Genomic DNA, 23578 nt, shown 5'->3' on the forward strand with positions numbered 1-23578 from the left:
GTACCGTTGTTGCCAAATTATCCTTTAATGGTCTGATCGTTTTATTATGATTTTATGTTTCTACGTGTTCTGTTAGCCACTGAGGGGGCCCTTTTAGGGTTGAAGATGCAGGGTATAAATACTTTTGTAACTAAATAAGTAAGTAAATAAATACTGGGCCACAGTCAATATTTTAAAAGAGGAATTCCCCCCCCCCCCTTAACTTACACAAAGGAGGGGATTCCTTGTCGAAGGTGCCTAGTGCAACGCAAGCACACATCCTCACAAAGCAAGCAAAGCATGCTTTCATTTCTGTAGCAGTAATGTATTACTTAAATGCAAATATGTATATGAAGTGGATTTAATTGATTAACCTATGATGACTAAGATTTTTTTAATCAAATGACAGCTGTATTCAAATTCCATCTTAGCCATAGCTTCATCATATCTCATGCTCTCTCAGCCTCCATTTTCCTTCTGTAAACTGGGGAGTATGAATGAGGATATTTATTTTATTTCATGATTTAAAACATTTGCATCCCACCTTATATCACTAGGATCTCAGGGCGGCATACAGATAAAGACAGTAGGTAGCTCTTTTGCAGACAAACAGTGCTTTATGAAAAGCTACAACATTTTACCAGAAAATTGACAGAGGTACAAAGGCATGAAAAGGCAAAAAGCAGTGGAGGAAGGTTGTGGAGGATTCAGTATGCAAATTAGGACACAACATTGGTGAATATTAATGACTTTGATGGACATCATGACATGAGCAGAGGCAAATGAGATGATGAAGTAAAGGATGCAGTAGAAACAGGTGACCTCCATGGCATAGGAAGGCATTCGCCCATCACTATCAGGGCCAGCTATTATCTTGTATTACGCACAGTGAATAGCAGGAAGAAATGTATTTACCCCATCACAAAGCAAAGGCTGAGTGACGGCAGGGAAAAACAGAGCTGAAAGCACACGCTGTTTGTAAAGTAAGCCCAGATCATAGCCTGAAGGCCCTTTACAGCACAATCCTATGCATGTCTACTCAAATGTAAGTCCTACTTACTTCTAGGTAAGCGGGTGTAGGATTCCAGCCTTAATGAAGTTCCTTCTCTGAAGCTAAGCAAATTTGGGCTTAACACCTGCATAGGAGACCAACTGGGGAACCCTGTAAGTGCTACTGAGTTTTTTAGGCTAGAGGAAGAACTTTCCATATTCACAGCCTCCCCTTACCTTTACACCCAGATCACAAGTTATAGCGAACGAGCCCGGGTGGAAAAACAGAACTGCCATGACTTGCCTGCAAAGAAATGGCGCTTGCAGTACCTTCTGGCCAAGTGGTAGGCAACCTGGCACCCGTGGGCACAAACGCACCTCCCCCGACTGAGGTGCCCTACCCCTTCCACTATATATTTTCAAAATCAGCACGTTTTCTTACTGACAGCTGGCATTGTTGTGAAATAGGTTTCTGCTGATGCTGAAAACTCTGGGTTCAAAAGAATTGTTTAACTTAGAATTGGGACTCAGACCCCACCTCTGCCCTGTACTCTGTCTTTTGGGCGGGTTACATGTCCTTTGCCACACCGCCCAAGGCGGTTATTTTGTGGTGGTGCCCAGGACAGTTTCTCAAATTGCCAAATGTGCTCATGGTACAAAAAGGTTGCCTACCCCTGTTCTAGCCTGTAGCCCTTAAAATTGAATGCCCAAGCCAAACAAACCTTACGCATTTTACCCAGCCAAACCTGCCTCTGCACAGTAGTCCTGGAAGTCACTTCTAATGCATTTTCTGTAGCCTAACAGAGTTCCATGAACCATACCTGGGGGGTTTCAAAGTACATCTCTCTCTCGTCCACTGTCAGCTTGAAGGTATTGGGCTGGGGAGCCCCAAAGAAAACAATGTGCTCATACTGGAAAGTTTCTAGGGGCTTGGGGTCCCCTCGCTTGTACACGGACACATTCTCTGTGCTGACACTGAGCCAGAGGTCATTTGGAAAGCCACCTTCCTTACACTGCAGGAAAGAAACGAGAAGGGTTAAGCAAACAGGGAAAGCACAACTGGGAAAATCATGCACTGGACATTTGAGCCAAAGACTGAAAGCAAGTGGATGGGGAAGCTTCTTTCTTCCATCCAAAGCCTTTCCTTCTTTTTCCATTAAAAAAAACTTCCTGGATAATGAACAAATGTTTTCTAAAACATCAGTTAAAGAGTGTTGTTAAATAAACCCCAAACATAAAAAACTGACCAGAGGGGTTTATTAGGCCTTTGGAGGGACTCCTCTGGGTGCCCCTGCCAAATGAAGTTGGGGGGCTACAAGAGGGGGGGGGCTTCTCAGTTTATGAAATGCCCTCCCTAAGGAGGCTTGACTGGCACCGACATTATTATATTTTTGGCACCAGGAAAACCATTTCTCCTGGGCATTTGAGATTGTTGTTGTTGTATTTGTTGTTTCTAGCCTGTTTTATTTTGTGAGCCGCCCTGAGAACCTTTTGTTATATGGGGGCATATAAATATCACAAATAAGCAAATGTATTTTATGTATTTAGAAAAAATTCTATGCCACCCTTCAGTGAGAATTGCCAAGCCTGGGGCTCTTGCCCTTCTAGCTTCCTAAAAAAAGAGCAAACTCTTGTTCTACAGATGAAACTATGCAGGGGAGATGTGATGCATTAGCACTAAATTCCCTTCCATTCCTTCCAATTGGTATTCATCCAGGCTGTCCTGCACCTTCTGCTGGGCATCTCCAAGTAGCATTTTTACAGTTATGTCACTGTGCTTGAGCATGGAGACAATTAAAAAAGGAGCTCAAGCATTGGGCGCTAGGGGTGGGGGTGGAAGGGAGGTGAAACATCTTTCTCGAAAGGCCTCCCACCACATATAGAAAGGGCAGGCCTATAGCACAGAAGGGTCATTCAGAGTCCCATCTGGCACAAGCAAAAGCTCCTTGGCTAAAAGGTGCATGGGCTCTGCGTGTTGTGTAGTTCCTGGCTGTGGGAACTGCACTCCAGTGTGGAGAGAGACACAGCATTAGTCAGCAAAGAGACACTCCCCACTTTCCCAGAAGAGAGATTCTGTCATCCAGCTAGGAGCTTGAAGAACTCTGCGGTGCTGGGAAAGTAGGCTGATCCCAAAGGTTATACACTAAGAGCTAGTATTACATAGTGATTGAGGCTGTAATCCTTACCTGAGAGGAAGCCCCACTGAACTCAGTGGGACTTACATCTGAGTAGTCATGTATAGAATTGCACTGCAAAAGGAGGAGTCATGAGCCAGGAAGTCCCTGGTTAAAATCTCAGCTTAACCATGAACATACTGAATAGCCTATATTTATTCATTTATAGCCTGTGTTTCCACTGGGCATGGCAGTGTGTGTGGTTCCCCCCCCCCTTCCTATTTTATCCTCCCAACAATACTGTAAGGCAGGTCAGGCTGTAAGTGTGCGTGACTGGCGCAAGGTCACCCAGCAAACTCTGTGGCTGAGTGAGAATTAGAACCCATCTCTCTCCAGTTCTAATCTGGTGCTTAACTGCTACACCGCACTGGCTCTTTAGCAAGTCACTGATCAACTTGAGTCCTAGTTTCCCCGCCAACCCCAATCTGTAATAGGGGGATAATAAAATGGAACCGTATTAGAAGGTTCTTGTAAGGACAAGTGAGATCATAAGTTGTATCCATAATGCTGGATCGGAGCAAGGGTCCATCTAGTCCAGCATTCTGTTCACAAGCAGCACATGGCTACAACAGCACCCTCCCGCCCATGTTCTTCACCAGTTGGTGTACATAGGTGTGCTGCCTCCGATACTGGAGGTAGCATGTCGCCATCAGGACAAGTAGTCGCTGATATACATAAAGCTCTTTGACCATCCTGGGAAAGAATAATACCAGTGCTGCGACCGCAGCACAAAGAAAGCTAGGTATGTTTAAGTACCTAAGGCCAAGAGGCAAAACTAGCACATCTCTCACCTCAACATCAAAAAGAGTGGAGCCGTAGCCCGACCATTCCTTCATGATGGCCATATACGCCACCATGGCCTGCTGCTGGAGCAGCCCCTGCAGCTTGCTCCACTTTTCCGCCACGCTGGCCCGAGCCGCCGACAGCTCCTCTTTCACCCACATCTCCATCATCTGCTCCTCTTCCACCTTTTGCTTCTTCACGGAGCCCGCCTTGAAGCTGCGCTTCAGAGTGCCTTCCAGGAAGCTGGTCCGCCTCCTCTCCAGCGCATGGCTGCTGGGGCCACTGCTCTTCATCGCCTGCAGGATTTTGGACTTCAGCCTGTTCACTGGGTAGATGCTGTCAAGGGACCAGGAGATTCTGGAATAGTCCCCATAAAGGTACTGCAGCCTCAGGGCTGCCAAGTGCTGCAGCGTCTCCTCTGGGCCTGGGAAATGGCCATCAATGAGACTTTCATGAGCCTATGAATGTCAAAAATAACGATTACTCACGGCCTTAATCATGGGTGCCTAGGTCTGGACACTACTGCCTCGTTTGTGGTCGAGCTACAAAGGCACCTGCCCCACAATAGCATCCCCTGTCATTCCATGTACAGGACAGAGGCTATGTGCGAGATGTGAGCTTGCAGCCACATATGATAAAAGGCTAACAAATGTATTGTGGCATAAGCTTTGTCTCCCCTTGAGGTGCCACAAGACTGATTTTGCTGCATCAGACCGATATGATCATCCCTTTGGAATTACAATACATGGTACCCTCTGCATGTTGTCCTCTCAGTCAAGATGGGCAAACCCAGTTTCCTCTTAGCAACACGCCATTGCAGGCAAATTCTCCTCACCCCAGCGTGACCCATCCAGCCACCCACCCCATGCCCGCTTAATCCCTCCCACAGAGGACTTACCTGCTCAAACATGAAAGCAAATTCTACTCCCTCCTTGGGAACGTTTTCAACATCCAAGAAGCAATAGAGTTTAAAGTACAGCTGCCAGTGGCCATCTTCCTCCTCTTCCATGGACCCAGCAAGTCTAAAAAAATGGTGAAGAATCTGGTGACAACCCTGACTGTGGATCAAGAAGAGCTGGGCTACACATTGCACCTGTCACAGGGATGTCACTGAAAACAGCGTCCCTGCAGCTCTCTGTCATAGCATCTAGGACATGGGAGGGGAACCTCCAGCCTGCAAGCCTAATCCAGTCCATGGAGGTTCCCCATCCGGTCCACAGAGCCTTCATGGATTCCTCCAGAGGGAGGGCTTGGCCTCTAAGTCCCCACTGTTATCTCTGATCACAAATTGGAGATAATGGTGAAAGGTGTTGTATGGGTGACGCATCCCCAGCTGAGCCCAATGTGGGCAGCAGATGTGCAGCAGTGAAGAAGGGTCCTGAGCAATGCGCCAGACACATTGGCCAGGAGCCAAATGACATCAGGGGCGTGGCACCATCTCCTGACACCATTCAGCCCATGGAGGTCTGGGCTGAATGGTCACCCACCCTGGTCCCAAGAGGACTCGCCACGTCATACTTTGTCAACATATTTTACTCATCTCTGCATGCAGCAGTCAGTGACACAGAGCAGAGGTAGGAAAATGTACATTGTGTTGATGCTGTGCTATGTGGCAAGTAGCCTCAGACATCACGGCCAGGAAGGGGACATTTCAACAAGAGGATTCCATTTTCAGTGGCATCCCCATGGTGGGGACAGCAGGCAGCCCAGCGCTAAGGAGGCCAAGAGGCAAAACTGGCTAAAAGACACACCCCGCACCCCATTTTCCAGGACAAATTCATGAGTGGAATATGGTCCTTCACAGAGATACTCAATAACCCTGTGTGGTAGAAGCCCAAATGTGACATGGGCTTCTTAGCAAGAGTAACAGAAAATGAACGCTGAGGGGATGGCTTGGCCTAGGGACCTGGACAACTTCAACTTAGTAATTATGATGCCACAGACAGCTATGCCATGTCTGCACACTTGCAAAGCTTCAAGGCACTCTCAGTGAGGTAGTGCCAGCTACCCCAGGGCTACATATGAGGATTATTCCTGTGAAAACACCTACCTCTCAAACTTGGCCAAAATGTCAGCTACGATCACCCGGCTCTCGATGGCCTTGTCTACATGCTTGTTGCGCTCAAAGAGGGCAAACATGTTCCGGCTGTCTTCCATGGCCAATCCTCGGATCAGCTTCTCTACCACCTACGTGGGGAAGAGAGAGACTGTGTTGCTCAATTACCGTTCAGCAGTGGATCAGGCTGTAAGAAGTCACATTGGCTGCAGACAGGCTGGACAAGGAACCCGCACTTGACACCGGGCTCCAGGCGCTATCAGCCAGCATAGGCCATGGACGACAGAGGGAGAGATTCCCTCGATTTCCAGTGCTGCCACCAGCAGAGGTCATTGGAAGCAAGCAAAATTCCTCCTTTTCCTCTTACCTGGACATGGCAATGAAGGAAAAGTTGACAAAAAGAGTTCCTAGGCAGCCTTGCCTTGCCAGTGCTGCTCTTGCTCTTACCTCTCCTGAACTTGTATGAGAATTGATAGTGATTTGGCAGGAACCCCCTCCATGGCAGTAGACTGTGGTGGTCATTTCCTCCCGGGTGATGAGGGCCTGTATTTCTTCCTGGGAGGGGACAAACTCCCTGCTCTTGGTTCTCTTGAGCGAATCGCTGATGAACTGGGAATACCAGTCTATTTCTGTGCCCAAGAAGAGGTCTTTTACTCTGGTTGGAGGGGGAAAGGGGGAAAGAAGTTATTCTTCTTCTGTGTGCTGCAAAGCCAGCTTTGATCCAGAACCCCATGCCATTTGAACAGAGCAGGGGAGAGGCTAAGTCCATTCAGAAGCCATGGGCCACTGTCTGCCTAAGAGGACGGTGTACCACCTTGTTTCAAATCCATTATGCTAATTTGGACATCTCTCCTCAGAGGGACTTCACAGTTTCTTGGCTCCAGAACCAATATTTACACTTTCATTTAAAACACGGCTGCAGAACCTTGAGCCAAATCCGACCTACCTGGAATTCCAATCCAGCTCTCCAGGGTTCCCCAGGTAGTCACTCCCCTTTCCCGCAACCAATAATTTGGGGGTGGCTTCCCAGCTTCCCATTCTAGAAGATCGAAGTACCTCTCCTAAGGCTTAGTTGCTGGCGATAAGAGCTTTAAACTAAAATAAGCTGGTATTTTGCCTTCAGCCCCTCCCACCACTGGAATACGCCCCCCAAGATCTCCTCCAAAATGGAATTTGGCCCTCAGGCTGAATGAGGTTCAACACTCCTGATTTAAAACTTCAGGAGAATCCAAGCACCTTTGCTTAGCAGAAGCCAACAGGATAAGCAGTGTACTGAAAGGCAAAACCAGCCTTCCCAAACTTGGCGCCCTCCAGATATCTTGGACTACTCTCCCCACCATGCTGGTTGGAGATGATGGGAGTTGTAGTCTAACACATCCGGAAGGGCAGCAGGTTGGGGAAGGCTGCCACAAGCAGTACTGGAGTTTTCACAGAGCAAGGGAGTAAGTCGGGGCGGGTGTTTGGGTTTCTCCAAGTACCTGGTGATTAGAGCTATTTAACTTATTCATAAATGATTTGGAGCCATAAATAGTGAGGTAACCACATTTGCACAGATATTCCTGTAGAACGGGCTGTTACCTTCTGAGATGGAACTTAAGGTAACGCAGGATTCCCCTGCTGGGCAGGAAGGTGCAACTCATGCAGGTCATCAGTTGCCAATGGTGAAGGTTTCCAGGGCTGTTGGGCTGCGGCACGTGGTTGGTCTGCTTGATTAGCTGACAATACACCTCGTCACGGAGGGCCCTGAGGTCATGGCAGGTCTGCAGGATGCCCTGGATAATGGGGATGGGATCTGACACCGTCTCAATCTCCTGCAGGGAGTTAAAGATCTTCATGGCTTCATCCTGGAGGCTGCTGTAGCCCTTCTCTTGCTGCACTGTAGGGAGAGAGAAGGCACAAAAACAAGACAGGGAGAGGACAGTCAGCATCTCCTCAAGCTCCTAACTGGCAAGCCCAAGAAGCAAACTGGTGGAACGAGAGCCCAAACTTAGCAACTCGTACGTTTACTGTTGTGCCCTAATCTTTGGGGAAAGCCATCCTGATCCATGCAGGGGTGTACCCACCATTTGGGGAAAGAGGCAACATAATAACCTTCAGTAACTGAAGGTGTTCCAAGTGGTCTAGAGAAACATCCTCTGGTAAATGTGGTATATGCCCCTGGTCTCAAGAAAGAGAAAGCAACACCCAACGTGTCACTGAACTCCATCAATAGACAGTAGCCATACTGAAAAAAAACCTGTCCATGTTCATTACTCAGAGGAGAAAGGAGACCCATCTGACAATTTATGATCACTGTTCAAAGGTGACTCAAAAGAGAATTTGATGGAAAATAATGGACCAGTTCCAATTCAACTCCCCCCAGAGGACATGGTTACACTATGGGAATCCCTTTCCTCATGCGTAATTCTTTGTATACATGCTAGAGAAGTCCACTTCACCAAGCAAGTGCATTATCTCCTTCTTAATCCTCTGTAGTCGTACAGTGTTGCTTAGGGCATTTGGAGGCTGTGGTAGCTTTAAGACCAAAGTGAGACTCAAAATCCAGCACCGAGTATTCAGAGCTACAAGGTTCCCCCTGCCCCCCACCCATTAACTTAGCACTTTGCACTGGAAAGGAAAGGTTCCTCCTGTGCAAGCACAAAACATTGCTGATTCCTAGAGGGATGCCGCTTTTGCTGGCATTTTCATGGCAGACTGTAGCAGGGTGGTTTGCCATTGCCTTCCCCAGTCGTGACTACCTTTCCCCCAGCAAGCTGGGTACTCATTTTATCGACCTTGGAAGGATGGAAGGCTGAGTCAACCTGAGCCGGCTACCTGGGACCCAGCTTCTGCTGGGATCGAACTCAGGTCGTGGGGAGAGTTTCAGTTGCAATACTGCCGCCTACCACTCTGCGCCACACGAGGCTCAGCACTTTGCACTGACATATCTCTTAATATACCTCAAGCACTTTTATTGCTCATAAGAATTTTGTGAGTGGTCACATCAATGGCAAAAGAAGTAAAATAAATGCAAACTTGGGGCAACTGCGAGGGTGAAAGGTCTGAACTACTTGTCAGTTTTACAGAGTTCCAAACTTAATTTCAGAAAAATCACATGAGTGTCCCTCTGGGCCTCTCAGTAAAGAACTCTCTACTCAATAGCTGCAGTCCCATGAAAGAACGGCATCAGCACATTCTCTCCTAGAACAGTGTCGCAGGAGGAAGGATTTATTGCAGGATAATCTGCCTTCTCTTTACATCTGTAAAGGTACCTGATTCAACCTTAGTGTGAAAGTTAGACAAGGACAATCTGAGCCATGAAAGTACATACTTAAAGAAAAAGGTTGAGTTTCTGAATCAGCAATGTAATTTATGGCAGCTTCTCTCTATGTAGTATGATATGCTTTTATTTTTTTTCTTGTATTCTTGAGTATTCTTTTGACACTGCTAATAAATACAAAAGTCCAGATGGAGTCAGCCTAATAATAGCCCTGATGTACAATGCAATCCTACACATGTTTACTCTGAAGTAGGTTCCACTGAGTTCAGTGAGGTTTCCTTGTCCTATGCACACTTACTAGGGTGTAAGTGCCATTGAAGTCAGTGGAACTTGCTTCCAAATAGACATGTACAGGATTGCGTTTGTTAATCTGTACACCCTTCTTCCAGGCAAGAGGCTTGGATAAGTAGATTTGTTCCTTTTGTGCCGCCTTCTGACTTCCCAAACGTCAAAACCACAGTCACTTACAATTGACTCCAATGTCCCCGTAGGGCAGTGGTAGCAGCGGGGAGTGCAAGGGGTGCTGGGTATATCTCAGGATGGGATTCCTCCGGTAGGTCTGTTCTACCACTTCAGAGTTCATGCTGTTTTCCTGAAGGAAGGAAGAGAAGAAAGACAGATGTTTCCTTAGAAGGGCCTCGCACTTTTCCTCCACACATTTAATTTCCAGTATTAGACAGCAGGCTCCCGTTTAGTTACAGAAGAAGTAAGATAACAGGACCCTTGGCTCAAGACTCAGTTATTTTATGCTGCAGAATGGTGATGTGATCCAGCCAAAGGAAGCTCCAGAGGAGGACCCAGAGATAAAATGTATTCAACAAAACATTCAACTTGTCTTAGGCCAACTGTAGCCCTTTTGCCATAGCATTCCATCTTGCAGCAGAATAGGTTGTGTTCTCTGTTGAATAAATGTATCTCTGCACTCTTCTGTGGACTTGTTCTTTTGCTCCACAACAGAAAACAACTTTCTACTGCCTCAGGTGTAAGATAAGCCAACGGCCTGAAGGCACAGCTGGGTGTAGCATGTGCAAGGTGCGTATGTGTCCCTGTCTGTTTCCCCGTACAGCAGGGGTGGAGGGAGCTGTGGCCCTCCAGGTGTTATTGGACTGCAGCTCTTATCACCCCCAACCACTGGTTATGCCGATGGGGGCCATGGGAGTTAGAGTCCAACAACACATGGAGGGCCATAAGTGCCCCACTCCTGATGTGCAGGGTTGTCCAAACGTCACACACCAGAGGTGCTTCGTAGCGAGTTCCAACGATGCGGACACATGTACTGAGTTGGTTAGTGAGCAAAAAAGTGGGCTTCACAGAGTTCCTATACGCTGGTGTGTACCAGCGTAGACCTGTGTAAACTGGCTTAACTGGCAGCTTCATGGTTAAGCAAGCAGGCCTTTTAAACCAGGTTTTAATTGGTTCCAAGCAAGTGCAGCTCCATATATCAACAATTTTACATCGCTAAGCCTTTGCCCAATTATCTCATGAAGTGAAAGCGATGAAGGCGGCATGCCTTGATTCTCACAGAAGAGCTAGGAGGCTCCCCCTTCCCAGGAGCTGGAATGTTGAGGCCCTAGTCTCAGAGAAGGGGCAATTCATTTCCCACCTTCAATGCTCCAAGCACCTTTGGGGAGAAGAAGTACTAGTTCCCCTCTACTTAGCACTGGTTAGGCCTCATCTGGAGTACTGTGTCCAGTTCTGGGCACCACAGTTTAAGAAGGATGCAGACAAACTGGAGAGGGTTCACAGGAGGGCAACAAAGATGATCAGGGGACTGGAAACAAAGCCCTATGAAGAGAGATTGAAAGAACTGGGCATGTTTAGCCTTGAGAAGAGAAGACTGAGGGGAGAGATAGCGCTCTTCAAGTACTTGAAAGGTTGTCACAGAGAGGGAGGCCAGGATCTCTTCTCGATCATCCCAGAGTGCAGGACACGGAACAATGGGCTCAAGTTACAGGAAGCCAGATTCCAGCTGAACATCAGGAAAAACTTCCTGACTGTTAGAGCAATACGACAATGGAACCAATTCCCTAGGGAGGTGGTGGGCTCTCCCACGCTGGAGGCATTCAAGATGAGGCTGGACAGCCATCTGTCAGGGATGCTCTGACTTGGATTCCTGCACTGAGCAGGGGGTTGGACTCGGTGGCCTTGTAGGCCCCTTCCAACCCTACTATTCTATGATTCTATGATTCTCCTGAAGGTGTGTGTGCTGGCCTGTTTGCTCCTCATAAGGGAGAGAGGCGCTGCCTGTCAGCTCATGAGCTGGAGGTGGGCATCTAGCAGAAAAGCTTATAAGATCCAGTCCATGGGCTTTGTGCTTTGGTGTCTCTCCAAGGGGGAAAGTGTGCTACCAGCATGGAGAAACTTGTGGCCCTAGGAATGGCTTCTCTGTCTGTCTTGGGGGCCCAGATAGATACTTCAGCTGTGACAGCTTCATTGGCTGAGGAGAGGTGTGAGCTTTCTTTGCATGTATATTCTGCAGCTATTTTCTATCACACAGGCTGGTGCCGTTTATTCTGACTGGCAGCTACTCTCCAACCGTTTCCATCTCAGACCTTCCCTGGCCCAATACCAGAGTTCCTTTCTCTCACTAGAGATGCCAGGGATTTGGCCAGGCATCTTCTGTATGCGAAGCATGTGCTCTGCTACTGAGTTATGACACACACACCCTGGCAAAAGTGTGCACAACCTTTGGACTATCCTGCACATATGAAGGGTGCCTTAATGCACATTCCTCTGAGGGAGGGATTCTGCCAGAGCAGATGCAACTTGCAGGTCTGGGGTGAAGAATCCAGACACGTGCACCTAGGATTGACAGAGCCTGTCCTCTGTGTATAGAAAATGCTACATGCCTGCGTCTGATAATTCCAATGTGTGCACTATCGCATACCTAGAAGACAAGCAGGCAATAAAGCAAAGAGCCAAGGGAAACCTCTGCTTCTGAAAATATCAGTTTCCTACCCATCCTTATTTTCTTAAATAGGTGAGCCAGCAAGTTAGATGCTCCACTCACAGTAAGGGTTAGATTCTAGATATTTGCACACAGAGAAGTTACATGGGGTGCCCACACAGGGGATACCTCAGGGGGTGCATGTGCTTGAAGAGAAGTTCACATAACTCGGTACGTGCGCATCTGCAAATCCTAAAAGGCTGTGAACTAAGGGAGAAAGACAGGCTCATTTGGCCTAGAAGACTTACATCTGTGAGTGTACCGTAAGGGGATCCCAGTACTTATTCTCTGGAACTATTCTCATATCTCTGATGGGGATACGAGTCAAGCAAGAGCACACAGGTTTCTGTAAAGAAGTTTTTGCACACCCTAAAGAGTGGATTTGTGGTGTTTCTTCAGGAGACTGGCCTGGACCCTGTGTCTCAGTTCATATATCAAAGTCGGCCAAATACATGGCTTCAGTTATATGATCCCAGGCCTTTTCTTCAGCCTTGCTTAGACTCTGGCTAGAGTTCACACTCATTTGGGTTTAAGACATAGAGGCACCTACCCTGATGTCACGAATAAGTTGCTGCGTAGGTGTTTCAATGGGAACCTTGCTGTCAATAACTCCCTGGATGGCAGAGGCCCAGCGCATGGCTTCATTCAACAGCTTGGTGTAGAGGCGGTACGAGTGCTTTCTGCCATGCACAGTGATGTTCCAGTAGCCTGCCGGCACAAACAGAAGCAGGCAATGAAAATGATGCTACAGTCCATTTCAGAGAAAGGAAATAACAACTGAAGCAGTGAAGGAGAAAGGTAGGAGATGACAAAGGCCAGAACCTAGCAGCAATGAACACTAAGCTCTATCAACTGCTCATCACATGGCGGAGCTGCAGAGTGGTCTAAACTAGCAGGGCCAGCAACCTTAAGACACAGCAAAGAGGCTTACACAAAGCCATCCATACCCTTTTGTGCACCTCTCATTGGTTTGGCCCTTGGAGTAGTAGATTCTTTTAACTGGAGATGCTGAGGACTGAACCTGGAACCCTGGACATTGCATATGGGCAACCTATGGCTTACTTGCAACCCTCATGTTCTCTCCAGTGGCATGCTGAGTACCCCCAAAGCTCCCCTCACTGGCAATTTTGCAACCCAACTCCCGCCGTTCCCCTGCATTATCAGGGTGGCTGCAGGAGCCTTGGAAGACGGAGTGCGGCATCTCCCAAACTTCACTTTGATCAAGCGCAGGTTCCATACTGGGTGGGAAAAGAGAAGCTTCTTTTTCTCCCAGTCTAGCAAGGACAGAAAGTAGGATGTTGATGGAGAAACAGTGCAGAGTGCTCCTGCCCTAGCAGCTCACGTTCCTTCCATGCTAGGCTAGGATAAAGAGAAGCCTCTTCTTCCCCACCCAATGTGGGTGGAAAGCTGAATGAAAGGTAAGTGTATGAATGAGGGAAGTATGTGAATGAGTTTCTGTGTGAGTGAACGAGTGTGAAGGAATTTACGTGTGAGTATGTGAGAGCCTAGGATGCACCCATATAGCCATTTCCAGCCACAGACACTTGCATGCAGCCTCTGACCACCCACCCACTGCCACATGTGGCCCTTGGGGGCAAAATGTGTGCTCTGCATGTAAAGGATGGAGACCTCCCCAGAGCTCGTCCTCCTTGTGTCCTATTATAAATATACAAAGTGATATTCCATACATTTATAAGTGTGCAGCAAAATGGTAATGAATGCAAACGAACGTTCCAGGGCCTTTCAGAGGTGCCAGAGAAGGACTCAGAGAGCCTTTCTACACAAGGTGTTCATTGTGCACTTCTGATTCCTCACTGTAGTTTGCGGGTGCTTTACATGACACTGTTATACTCCAGGGCCCCTCCTGTGCTTTGCAACCATTACAGCATGTTTTTTTCCTAAGAGGAAAGTCTGGTATTTCCTTGAATGGTGGTATGACACTCTGGTGTATTTGTGCAATTCCACTATACCACTACACCACTTAGTGTTTGCGTAATGGAACACATAGAAAGGGAGAGAAAGGAAATCCCCAGAAAAAAACATGTGTAAAAGAGCCGATCTTAATCCCACAAAGAATCCGAAAGGAGAAGCCTCGGTGAAGTGGTGGGTTAAAAGCCTCATGGAGAACAGCCCAGAGACACACAAACACACAGCCATTCTGCCGTATTTCTTACCGGTTTCTTTGAAGACTCTCTCATCAGGTTGGACCACAGAGCAGAGGCTGTTGAGCACCAGTGTCCCAAGCTTGGTGGCAGTGCGCTCTGAAGATTTGTAGTAGTCGAGGGCAGTGTTAGTCAGTACAAACCAGCGCTTCTTCACCTTCAGGGAAGATGTCTTGCTGCTGCTCTGGACCTCCTTATGAAGCCAGCCTGGCAGGGAAGAAGAGGGACAACAGGATTCAATGAGAGGCGTGCGGGGGGGGGGGGTGCTCGCCTCTGAATCACCCTGCTAGTGACCACTGGTGGTGCCTGCCAATTCCTTTGTGCAGAAGAGGGGAAGGAGACAACAAAATGAAGTCTAAGTCCTCAGCTCTCCCAGCTTACTTTCTGGCTTCACAGTTCAAGCACACATCTGTAGGTAAGTCAATACTTTACATGTGCATTTCAAGCACTCAAAGTGCTTTGCGCATATTATCTCAGTCATCCTTGCAACCACCCTGTAAGGTCAGTATTGAAGGGTGGCGCTGAATACCTACAGCCACCTAGTGAATTCCTGGCTGAGATGGGATTTGAACAGGAGACTTAACACCACACGCTCTTAGCCACTGCACTGCATCAGCTCTCACGGCCCTTGGCAGCTGTGCCGACCAGCTGCTGGGGGATGCCGTTATCATTATTGCACTTTGGAAGACTAAACCAAGCCATTGCCATAGCGACCAGTGTGGAGCGGCATTCTAGGAAAATCCATCTTGTCAGGAGGAGGCAGGCTGCCTCGGGGCATCCACTTTGCCATCCCATTATAGGGCAGCAAACTGTCAATTATTTAGTTAGAGGGTTGTTTTTTACCACCACAGGAAGGAGGGGGGGGGGGGTTACATTTCCTGCCTCAGGCACCGCCATTTAGATTTCCTGCCTCAGGCAATGTCTTTGACCAGTCTTCCCCAGCCTGGTGCTCTCCAGATGTGTTGGCCTGCCATTGCCCATGCTGGCTGAGATATGGGAATTGCAGGCCAACACATCTGGAGGGCACCAGGTTGGAGAAGGTGATCTTTGGCCAACTTTGCATCTTGCCTTTTTACCTCTCACAAGAAACTCCTGTCCGTCGACCCTGGATTCGCCTTTGGGCTTCTGCAGGAGAGAGATCCAATGGTGCATCTCCTCGGGGATGTCACTGTTGCAGTGAATGACTCTATTGGCTGTGATGATCACAAAGGAGTTTGGCCTGCGAAAACATGATGAAGGTGGGTTGTCTAGTCCTCGCTGGATACCACAGCCCACAGAATGTAGCAAAAATTTAGTTATTTCTCTCCCGTATGTTATACGTTCAATCTCTCCCCATGCCCTCCTTTTAATCCAAACATCTCTCAGTTGATTGTGGAAGAGCATCTTTTGCCAGAAAGCTATGGCCAACCTAGACAGCATAGTAAGAAGCAGAGACATCACCTTGCCGACAAAGGTCCGTCTAATCAAAGCTATGGTTTTCCCAGTAGTAATGTATGGCTGTGAGAGCTGGACTATAAGGAAGGCTGAGCGCCCAAGAATTGATGCTTTCGAACTGTGGTGCTGGAGAAGACTCTTACGAGTCCCCTGGACTGCAAGGAGGTCAAATCAGTCCATCCTAAAGGAAATCAACCCTGAGTGCTCATTGGAAGGACAGATAATGAAGCTGAAGCTCCAATATTTTGGCCACCTAATGCGAAGAGAAAACTCCCTGGAAAAGACCCTGATGCTGGGAAAGACTGAAGGCCAAAGGAGAAGGGGACGGCAGAGGATGAGATGGCTAGATAGCATCACGGATGCAATGAATATGAACTTGAGCACGCTCCGGGAGAGAGCGCAGGACAGGAAGGCCTGGCGTGCTATGGTCCATGGGGTCACGAAGAGTCGGACACGACTGAACGACTGAACAACAACAACAACAACAACTGGTAAGGGAGTCTTACTGGGCCCTCCCATCAAAAGCTGGTAATGTTTAGTTCTAGGAAGTGAATTGTACCTCCCTTGCCCAGCTTCCAAGGGGCTAGAAAGTAGGGATCATGGGTATTCAGAGGTACACCTTTTTTTGAAGCATATGGCGGGATATAAATTGAATTAATGAATACCCAAATAAGTAAAATAGCAGGAGCAACATGCACTTGAAAGCAGAATACTTTCCCCACAGACTAACCATTTTTATAACGAAAAACACTGGTTGACTTCAGCCATGACACTGCCTCCTGTCTAGTTATGTGTACAACAGCATCTGCATCTGTAGCATATTACCCTCAGTATCGGAGGTAGTATGCCTCTCAGTACCAGTGTGTGGGGAACACATGTGGGAAGCTGCTACTGCCCTCATGTGTCCAGCTTGTATGCTTCTCATGTGGGCATCTGCTTAGCAAAAGAATGCTGGACTAGCCAAGCCTTTGCCCTGATTCAGCATGGCTCTTCTTATGTTGGTAGAACAGTGAACGCTCCTATTACAGGAGCCTCACTTCTTCAAAATCCAGTCACCCTTTTAAGAGAACCAGCTAAAATGGGACCTGTGGGAAATGGGCTGGCCCAGTCCTAAAAACATTCACCAAGTAGAACAACAACTGTCTTGACCCTTCCATGTCGAGGCAGCTGAACGGTTGGCTAAAAATGGTATGTATTAGGGAGAATATGCCTCCAACATTAAAACAGTCTTACTGTATTTAGATTTTAATGATGATGATGACGATGATAGTAACATTTTTCACAAATCTAACACTAAGCTGATTTTCTTGGTCTAGACTTCAGCTGAAGAGGAAAAACACGTTATGAGATTAAACTGCAAAGAGAAATAGATTCTCGACTTTGCTTTCATTATATCACTTCCTCTCCAGATGCAACCTGAAGAATGTGGAAGGGAGCTCAATGTTTGCAGCTTCCAGAAAAAACAACCATTCTGGAAGGGGCAGACATGAGTGACGGAGCGATGGTGGGGAAAGCGTAAGGACAGCCTCACTGTCCTCCTGTGTACTAGTGAGAAAATTATGATGGTATACAGGAAAAGGCACCTCAAAGGTTGGCACTGAGCCATGCAGAGCACACACTACATTAGCTCATAAGTCAGATGGGATGGAGGCTGATACAAACACCGTCCTGCAGTACGAAACACCCAGAGTTCTAGAATCCTAACCCACGGCAAGTAGGATTTATGAAGGGGGAAGCAATTGCTCCAAGGCTCTTTTGGCACCAGTGACTAGTCACTAAAAATAAACATGGCCATTTTGGAGATGTTTATACTGGGTAAAGGCATTTTAAGTAGCTCCTTATCTGTTGCATTTATATCTACCCAAATATGCAATCGATGGATTTTAATGTATTTTTACCTGTTACACTATTGTTGCTGTACCAAAAATATCTGAAAGTTATAAATTAAAAAGCACTAAAATAAATAAAATAAAATAAAATAAAGTAAGGCTCTAGCTTACCTGTCAGGATTGTCAGAAGCACAGACAGAGTCAATGAGCCCCACATCCAGGGTTCCCTTTAAAATAACAACAAAAATAGAAGCAAAATGTCTAGATATACATAAAATCCAGTTCCCGCCATTCTGTCCACCACTATGTTGTGACTGAATAACAGAGAATCCATGATGGGGGCTAGGCAGTTAGACACAGACTGGTTTCTTGATGCCTGGGGTCACCAGAAGGCAGGAAACAGGTTGAATTCCTGAGTGCACCCCTTTACTTGTTCTGATACGAATGAATTGCTGCCATTAATTTCTATGGTGAAAAAGGAAAAGCACCACCCCTGTGGATAATGTTGCAGTGGGGGCAAAATCCATGAGTCCTGACACTGGGTAGCCCAGTGTGCACTGACCCTGATTCTGCAAGGGGTGAGACACACACACACCCTGGGGTCATTATACAAATTTTCCCACCATACATTCACAATGTCTGAATGATAATACATACACACAGGCACACACACACACACACACACACACACACACACTCCAATGTGGAAGATCCTCAAAAGGATCTATGATCAACCTCTGGGAAAATCTATTTTAGTTTGTGTACAATGGCTTCCCTCCAGGGACTGCAGCATTACACCAGAAGCAGGAGAAAGATTTCCTCAAGGAAAAAGGTACCAGCTAGCGAGAAGTTATTGGGAAGTATCCAATTGGGCCGCTCCAGCTTTGCCAATTCTGTTGTGCTCACAGGACCCATCGCTTGCACCACAGGGCTTTGGCGCTTCAAAATATAACCCACGGAAATGAGCAGAAACATTCATTTCTGGATCGGGACAGGTCAGCGGAGCTCCCTTAGTTTACAGTTTCTGATTTGGTCAGTGCCTCTTCCCACACACATCCAGCTGGACCCCAATGTATTGCTTTGATTAGAAGTGATCTGCACAGTCCCTGCATGGCATGCAAGTGACAGATATGCTCACTTGGTGATCTGACATTCACAAAACCTTCTGTCTGCAAATACCCTTAAAACATATCAGAACAACACCAACCATTCCAGTATCCAGGGTGAAATTTTCAAGTCTCACCATCTCACTCTAACTGGATTCTGCAGTTCCTGGGTACGTACAGTGATCCCGTCACAATTTCCCTGCCTTGTTGTCAAGCCCCAGTGGAGATCTCTTTATTCCCAGTTGCTTAAATGCTAACGTACAGCTCCTACCTCTCCCCTGCCCCCCAACTTCAACAATTCATTGACTTGTTATGCTTTTCTTTGAATAAATTATTCTCTTTACCCAAATCTTGCCTCAGGCCCATCCTTCTCCCACCATGTCTGCCTGCCCTCAAACCAGCCAATGGTATCATATCCTTCAGGTATCTTCCTTGTATACCAAAATCAGCCTCCTACCCTGCTCTCTGTAAAGTGGCATAGCTGGCTAGGGAATTATGAGAGTTATAGTCCAACACATTTGGAAGGTACTGGGTTGGGAAAGGTGCTGTGAAAGCTGCCCATTAATACTTCTCCTACTGCTTGCTGACCTTTCACAAGGACCACCATGATAGCAAGCAGGAGAAAACATCTGTCATCAGCTGCCTGACAGCCAGAAATATTAGGAAACTAACCAAAATCTCTAGCTCCAGGTTCCAACTGATTGCCACTCACCACCGCATTCTTTGGGTTGGCTTGTTCATCCTGCATCTCCCTCAGTTGTTGCTCTGTAGCACTGTGCACGTGACTCAAGACGTTAAACCAGTCGCTGTCAGGAAAAACAAAACCAGAATTCACTTGTATGGCCAACAAAACTGGATTTCAGAAAGTGACCAGTTTGATGGATCATACCATAATGTTGTGACATTATTTTCCTTGAATCTAGCTTATTAAGTAAATCAGGCAGGTAGGCATATTGTCTTCTGTGGAAACCTACATAAGGAACTGCCTTAGACTGAACAAGACCACTGAAGGAGACCATACCTTGCCTAGTCTTATCTACACAAGGGTTGGGCAGATTTTCATCTGGCAGGATCTCCTTTGTTTTTTTCACTAGAATCCTGAAGTCCACCAACTGGAGACAGGTGCAAAATAGTGGCTCAGGTGGGTAGACAGATGCTTGCCAAGGATTAAGGAACAGGGCTCTTCTTATGCACATGCTCAGCCCAGGAATTTGTGATCAGAACAAAGCTCACAAGTCCTTCCACACAAAACCCCACTTTTGGTTATCCCACACACAAGTCTTTTTCAGCAACCTAATTTGGGGACAGGGCGGGGTGAGCTTTTCAACTGTTGCTCTTGTGAGGCAGTTGGGAGTCAGAAACACTTGCCGATCTACTGCAAAGCACCCAAGATCTACCAGTAGATTCCAATCTATTTTCTGCCACCTGATCTAAGCTGAGTACAGTGATTCTCCAAAATCTCAGCAGAGGTCTTTGAAAGCTCTGCTACCCAAGACCCTTTAGAAGGATTGAATCTGGATCTCTCAATATGCAATGCATGTCCTCTCCTCCTGGGCAGTGTCCCCTTCTCTGCCAGAAGCATAAATGTCAGCAGATTTATATCACGGTTGCTGCTTGGCCTCAGCAATGGAATGAAGTGTGGGACTGGGCAACTGACTGTATGAATAAGCAGAATGTGCAGGTTCTCTCTGGCTCATGCTGTTCTGAATGCTGCAACTTTGGCTGCAGTCTGATACCACCACTTTGAACCACTGAGTTTTGAAGAGACAAAAAGCCTGTCAGCACACCAGCCCCTGTCAATTAATCCACAACAACCCTGTGAGGCAGGTTAGGCTGAGAGAGTGACTGGCCAAAGTCACCCAGTGAGCTTCACGGCAGACAAAGTGAGGACCAGAATCCAGGTCACCCCAGTCTCACTCCAATACTCTAACCACTACACCACACTGGCTGTCTCCCAGCCAGACCACATTATGCCACAATCAGAAAGATGCAACACAGGAAGGTGCCAACAGAGTAAGCAGCTCCAGCAGGCACAAGCCCTATGCAACAACAACACCACCACACACACCTTCCATCACTGTTGGGTTCAGATGCTCACAGAAGTTGGTACTCGTCCTGATTATTTTCTGACATCTGGATGGTGATGTGGTATTAGGTGCCATGGAAATGTCTGAAAGCTGTCAACTCTTTACACGTCCACCTTGGTAGAGGTTACAAGTTTTCAATACTAGTTTCAAATGCACCTATCAATACGCACAACTGGAGTTATAGCATCAGGGGCCAGCTTGTCTTATTTGGACACAGGAGGATCTTACAACAGTATACAATGAAAAAAGCAGCCTGTGTCTCCAGGCAGGGTTAGGAATTGTGGAGCAAATGCTTTGGAGAAACACACACCTGTTCTTGTATCCCCTACCTGGCATCCTCTGGTGATTCCGCCACTATGTGGTAAACCCGGTCACTTGTCACAATATCGAGGGCATTCTCTTTCTCATGAATATCCACAATCTCCCTGAAAAAGAGGCAGCGATAAGAACTAGGATGCCAAGACTGTTCAGCAAAGTTTGACTACTATCCCATCGGCCTGCTTAGCATCAAGGTAGTTCATTGCTTCATCTGATCTTATGGATGTACTTCAGAACACCCTCTCTGGTGACACCAAACAAGTAACAGCATCCAAATATGAAGGCTAATGACAGACACAGGGTGGGGGGTGGGATGAGAAAACTCCCTCCTACAGCTGGAGGGTACCAGGTTGGGGAAGGCTGGACTAACAAGCCCAAGATGCAGACAGTGACCAATCAGGAGAGACTGGATGGGGGAGGAGTGGGCAAGGTGTCCCATTAGGAGCACGGGACTTCAGAGACAAATGTGGGGCAAAACTGGCTCAGAGAAAATGCCCTATAATCAGCTCTAAGGCAACGCTATTCTGCATGCAGGACAGACACTGAAGCATGAAAGACAACCTTGGCATTCAGATCACAAGCACAGAGGCTCCTCTTTCAGGAGGCACCCATCTTCTCTCACAGGCTTTGAGCCTACGTTCAACTACCCTGGGATTTACCACCTGAAACTATCTGATCTCAGAAACCAGGTTGTTGGGGGGAGGGGGGTTGTTTTCTGCCATCACAACAACAGCTGGAGAGGGCCTGGGGTGGGGGGGTTAAGGAGTCTGGAGAATTGGCCCTGTCTTGTTTCTCTGGGGTCATAGTTATTATATTTATTACATCATATTTATTATTATTTATTTGTTACATTTATATCCTGCCTTTCCTCCAGGGAGCTCGAGGTAGCATACATGATTCTCCTCCTTTCCTCTCCATTTCATCCTTACAACAACTTTGTGAAGTGGGTTAAGCTGACAGTCAGAGTTTAGCCCCAAAGTCCCAGTCCAACACTCTTAACCACTACACCACACTGGCTCTTATAGATCATAGATTCCCATACTTGGCCTTTCGGATGTCAATTGTCCCTTTCAGCTTCTCTTCACTGTCATTCTCAAAGTACATCAGCTTGGCCTCTCTCAGCACGAACCAGCGCCGCTTCCAGTTCCGTCGAGACAGTGTGGACATGCCTCCTCCTTTCTTGTAAAGCCAGCCTGACTTCAAGGCCTCTTGCTTGGCTCGGAACCACATGAAGGCCTCATTCTTCAGGACACACCAGCGCCGTCTCCAGGGGTTCATCAGGCCTCCTTGCAGGAAAGAGAAGAGACATTGTCAAAGCTGCTGTAACACCAGAATGTCCCCCATTTGTGCTCCACCAGCACTTAGAAGACACTGATATATTTGCATTCCTGCCCTTAGCCCTAACAGTTTCCTGAAAAATGAAATCCCTCCTATAGATACATTTTATGCTATTAAAAGGGGATGTTGGGGCTGATATAAAAGTGAAAAGTTATCAGCTTCAGGAACTCCCTCTTCTTCCCACCTCCACAACTCACAGGTCTTGTGCAGATTATCATTTTTGAGGAAACAGCAGCAATTTGGCCATCGGGGCTAAAGTGTAACTAACCCCGATCCTGCAGCAGTAGCATGATAACGGTACAAGTGTTATGGACGCTTTGCTGCAGTTGAGATAGCCTTGCAGCAGGAGAGAAGCCAAACAGTCAATGACCCAGGCAGTGGACAGGGTATAGGATTTGGATTCAGAACCCCTCACTGTGTGCCCCCTTGGGCAAATCTCTAGTTCCCAGCCTAACCTGCCTCACAGGGTGGTTGAGAGGATAAAATGGGAGAGCCCCCATGTATACTGACTCTGATCTCCTTGGAGAAAGGGATGGATATAAATGTGACAAACACACATAACTCTGAAACTGGGATTTGTGGGGTGGGGAGCGGAATTGTCTCATCAGGGCATCATCCAATAGGTGCCTCTAGCAACTGCTCGAAAGCACACACAACTTTATCACAGGTACAGTGGCTGTGCCTGAGTGGCAGGGGGGAGGAGATTTTTTGGAGGGGAGTAGGGACTAGAGCACGGTGCTCACCTTGGGGGAATGACAAAGCTGCTTACCCTTCATGTAGAGATAGCTGTGAAAATAGGCTGGCCCTGACCCGTTGAGCACGGTGACCCGGCTGATGCAGAATTCTTCATCTGTGTCCATATAAGCATCTCCTTCATCCTCACTGTCTAGAAACTAGGGGCAAAATAATTATTACCCACTCAAAAGCAAAATACAAAGCCTTCAGATTTAGGCCACCCTCTCCAAGTAGTCCTACTATCACACTTCCGCTACAGATGTAACCACTGAGCTGGCCAGAAATGATGGTAACCATATACAAGATGCTTTCAAGGCAGAAAGACGCCAAAGTAACTTCAAGGCTAAGGCCAAATACCTGCCTCCTCTTGTCAATGTGTGA

General features: G+C 47.3%; 1 protein-coding gene across 1 annotated transcript in view; it reads right to left on the reverse strand.

The window, feature by feature from the left end:
* LOC146358171 (unconventional myosin-X-like) overlaps nucleotides 1-23578 on the reverse strand; it is a 71988-nt gene that overhangs the window by 2880 nt on the left and 45530 nt on the right. The window contains exons 19-33 of the mRNA XM_084804542.1: nucleotides 23232-23355; nucleotides 22167-22410; nucleotides 21136-21231; nucleotides 19432-19525; nucleotides 17785-17840; nucleotides 15427-15569; nucleotides 14363-14557; nucleotides 12739-12896; nucleotides 9710-9833; nucleotides 7561-7858; nucleotides 6430-6637; nucleotides 5977-6113; nucleotides 4825-4948; nucleotides 3935-4384; nucleotides 1791-1982 (exon numbers count right to left, since the gene is read on the reverse strand). Of these exons, the coding sequence (XP_084660668.1) occupies nucleotides 1791-1982; nucleotides 3935-4384; nucleotides 4825-4948; nucleotides 5977-6113; nucleotides 6430-6637; nucleotides 7561-7858; nucleotides 9710-9833; nucleotides 12739-12896; nucleotides 14363-14557; nucleotides 15427-15569; nucleotides 17785-17840; nucleotides 19432-19525; nucleotides 21136-21231; nucleotides 22167-22410; nucleotides 23232-23355 (2643 nt within the window). The remainder of the gene's footprint in view (nucleotides 1-1790; nucleotides 1983-3934; nucleotides 4385-4824; nucleotides 4949-5976; nucleotides 6114-6429; nucleotides 6638-7560; nucleotides 7859-9709; nucleotides 9834-12738; nucleotides 12897-14362; nucleotides 14558-15426; nucleotides 15570-17784; nucleotides 17841-19431; nucleotides 19526-21135; nucleotides 21232-22166; nucleotides 22411-23231; nucleotides 23356-23578) is intronic.

Source organism: Heloderma suspectum, chromosome 1, assembly GCF_057233095.1.
Source record: "Heloderma suspectum isolate Gila_16-S chromosome 1, 16-S_ref, whole genome shotgun sequence".
NCBI lineage: Eukaryota > Metazoa > Chordata > Lepidosauria > Squamata > Helodermatidae > Heloderma > Heloderma suspectum.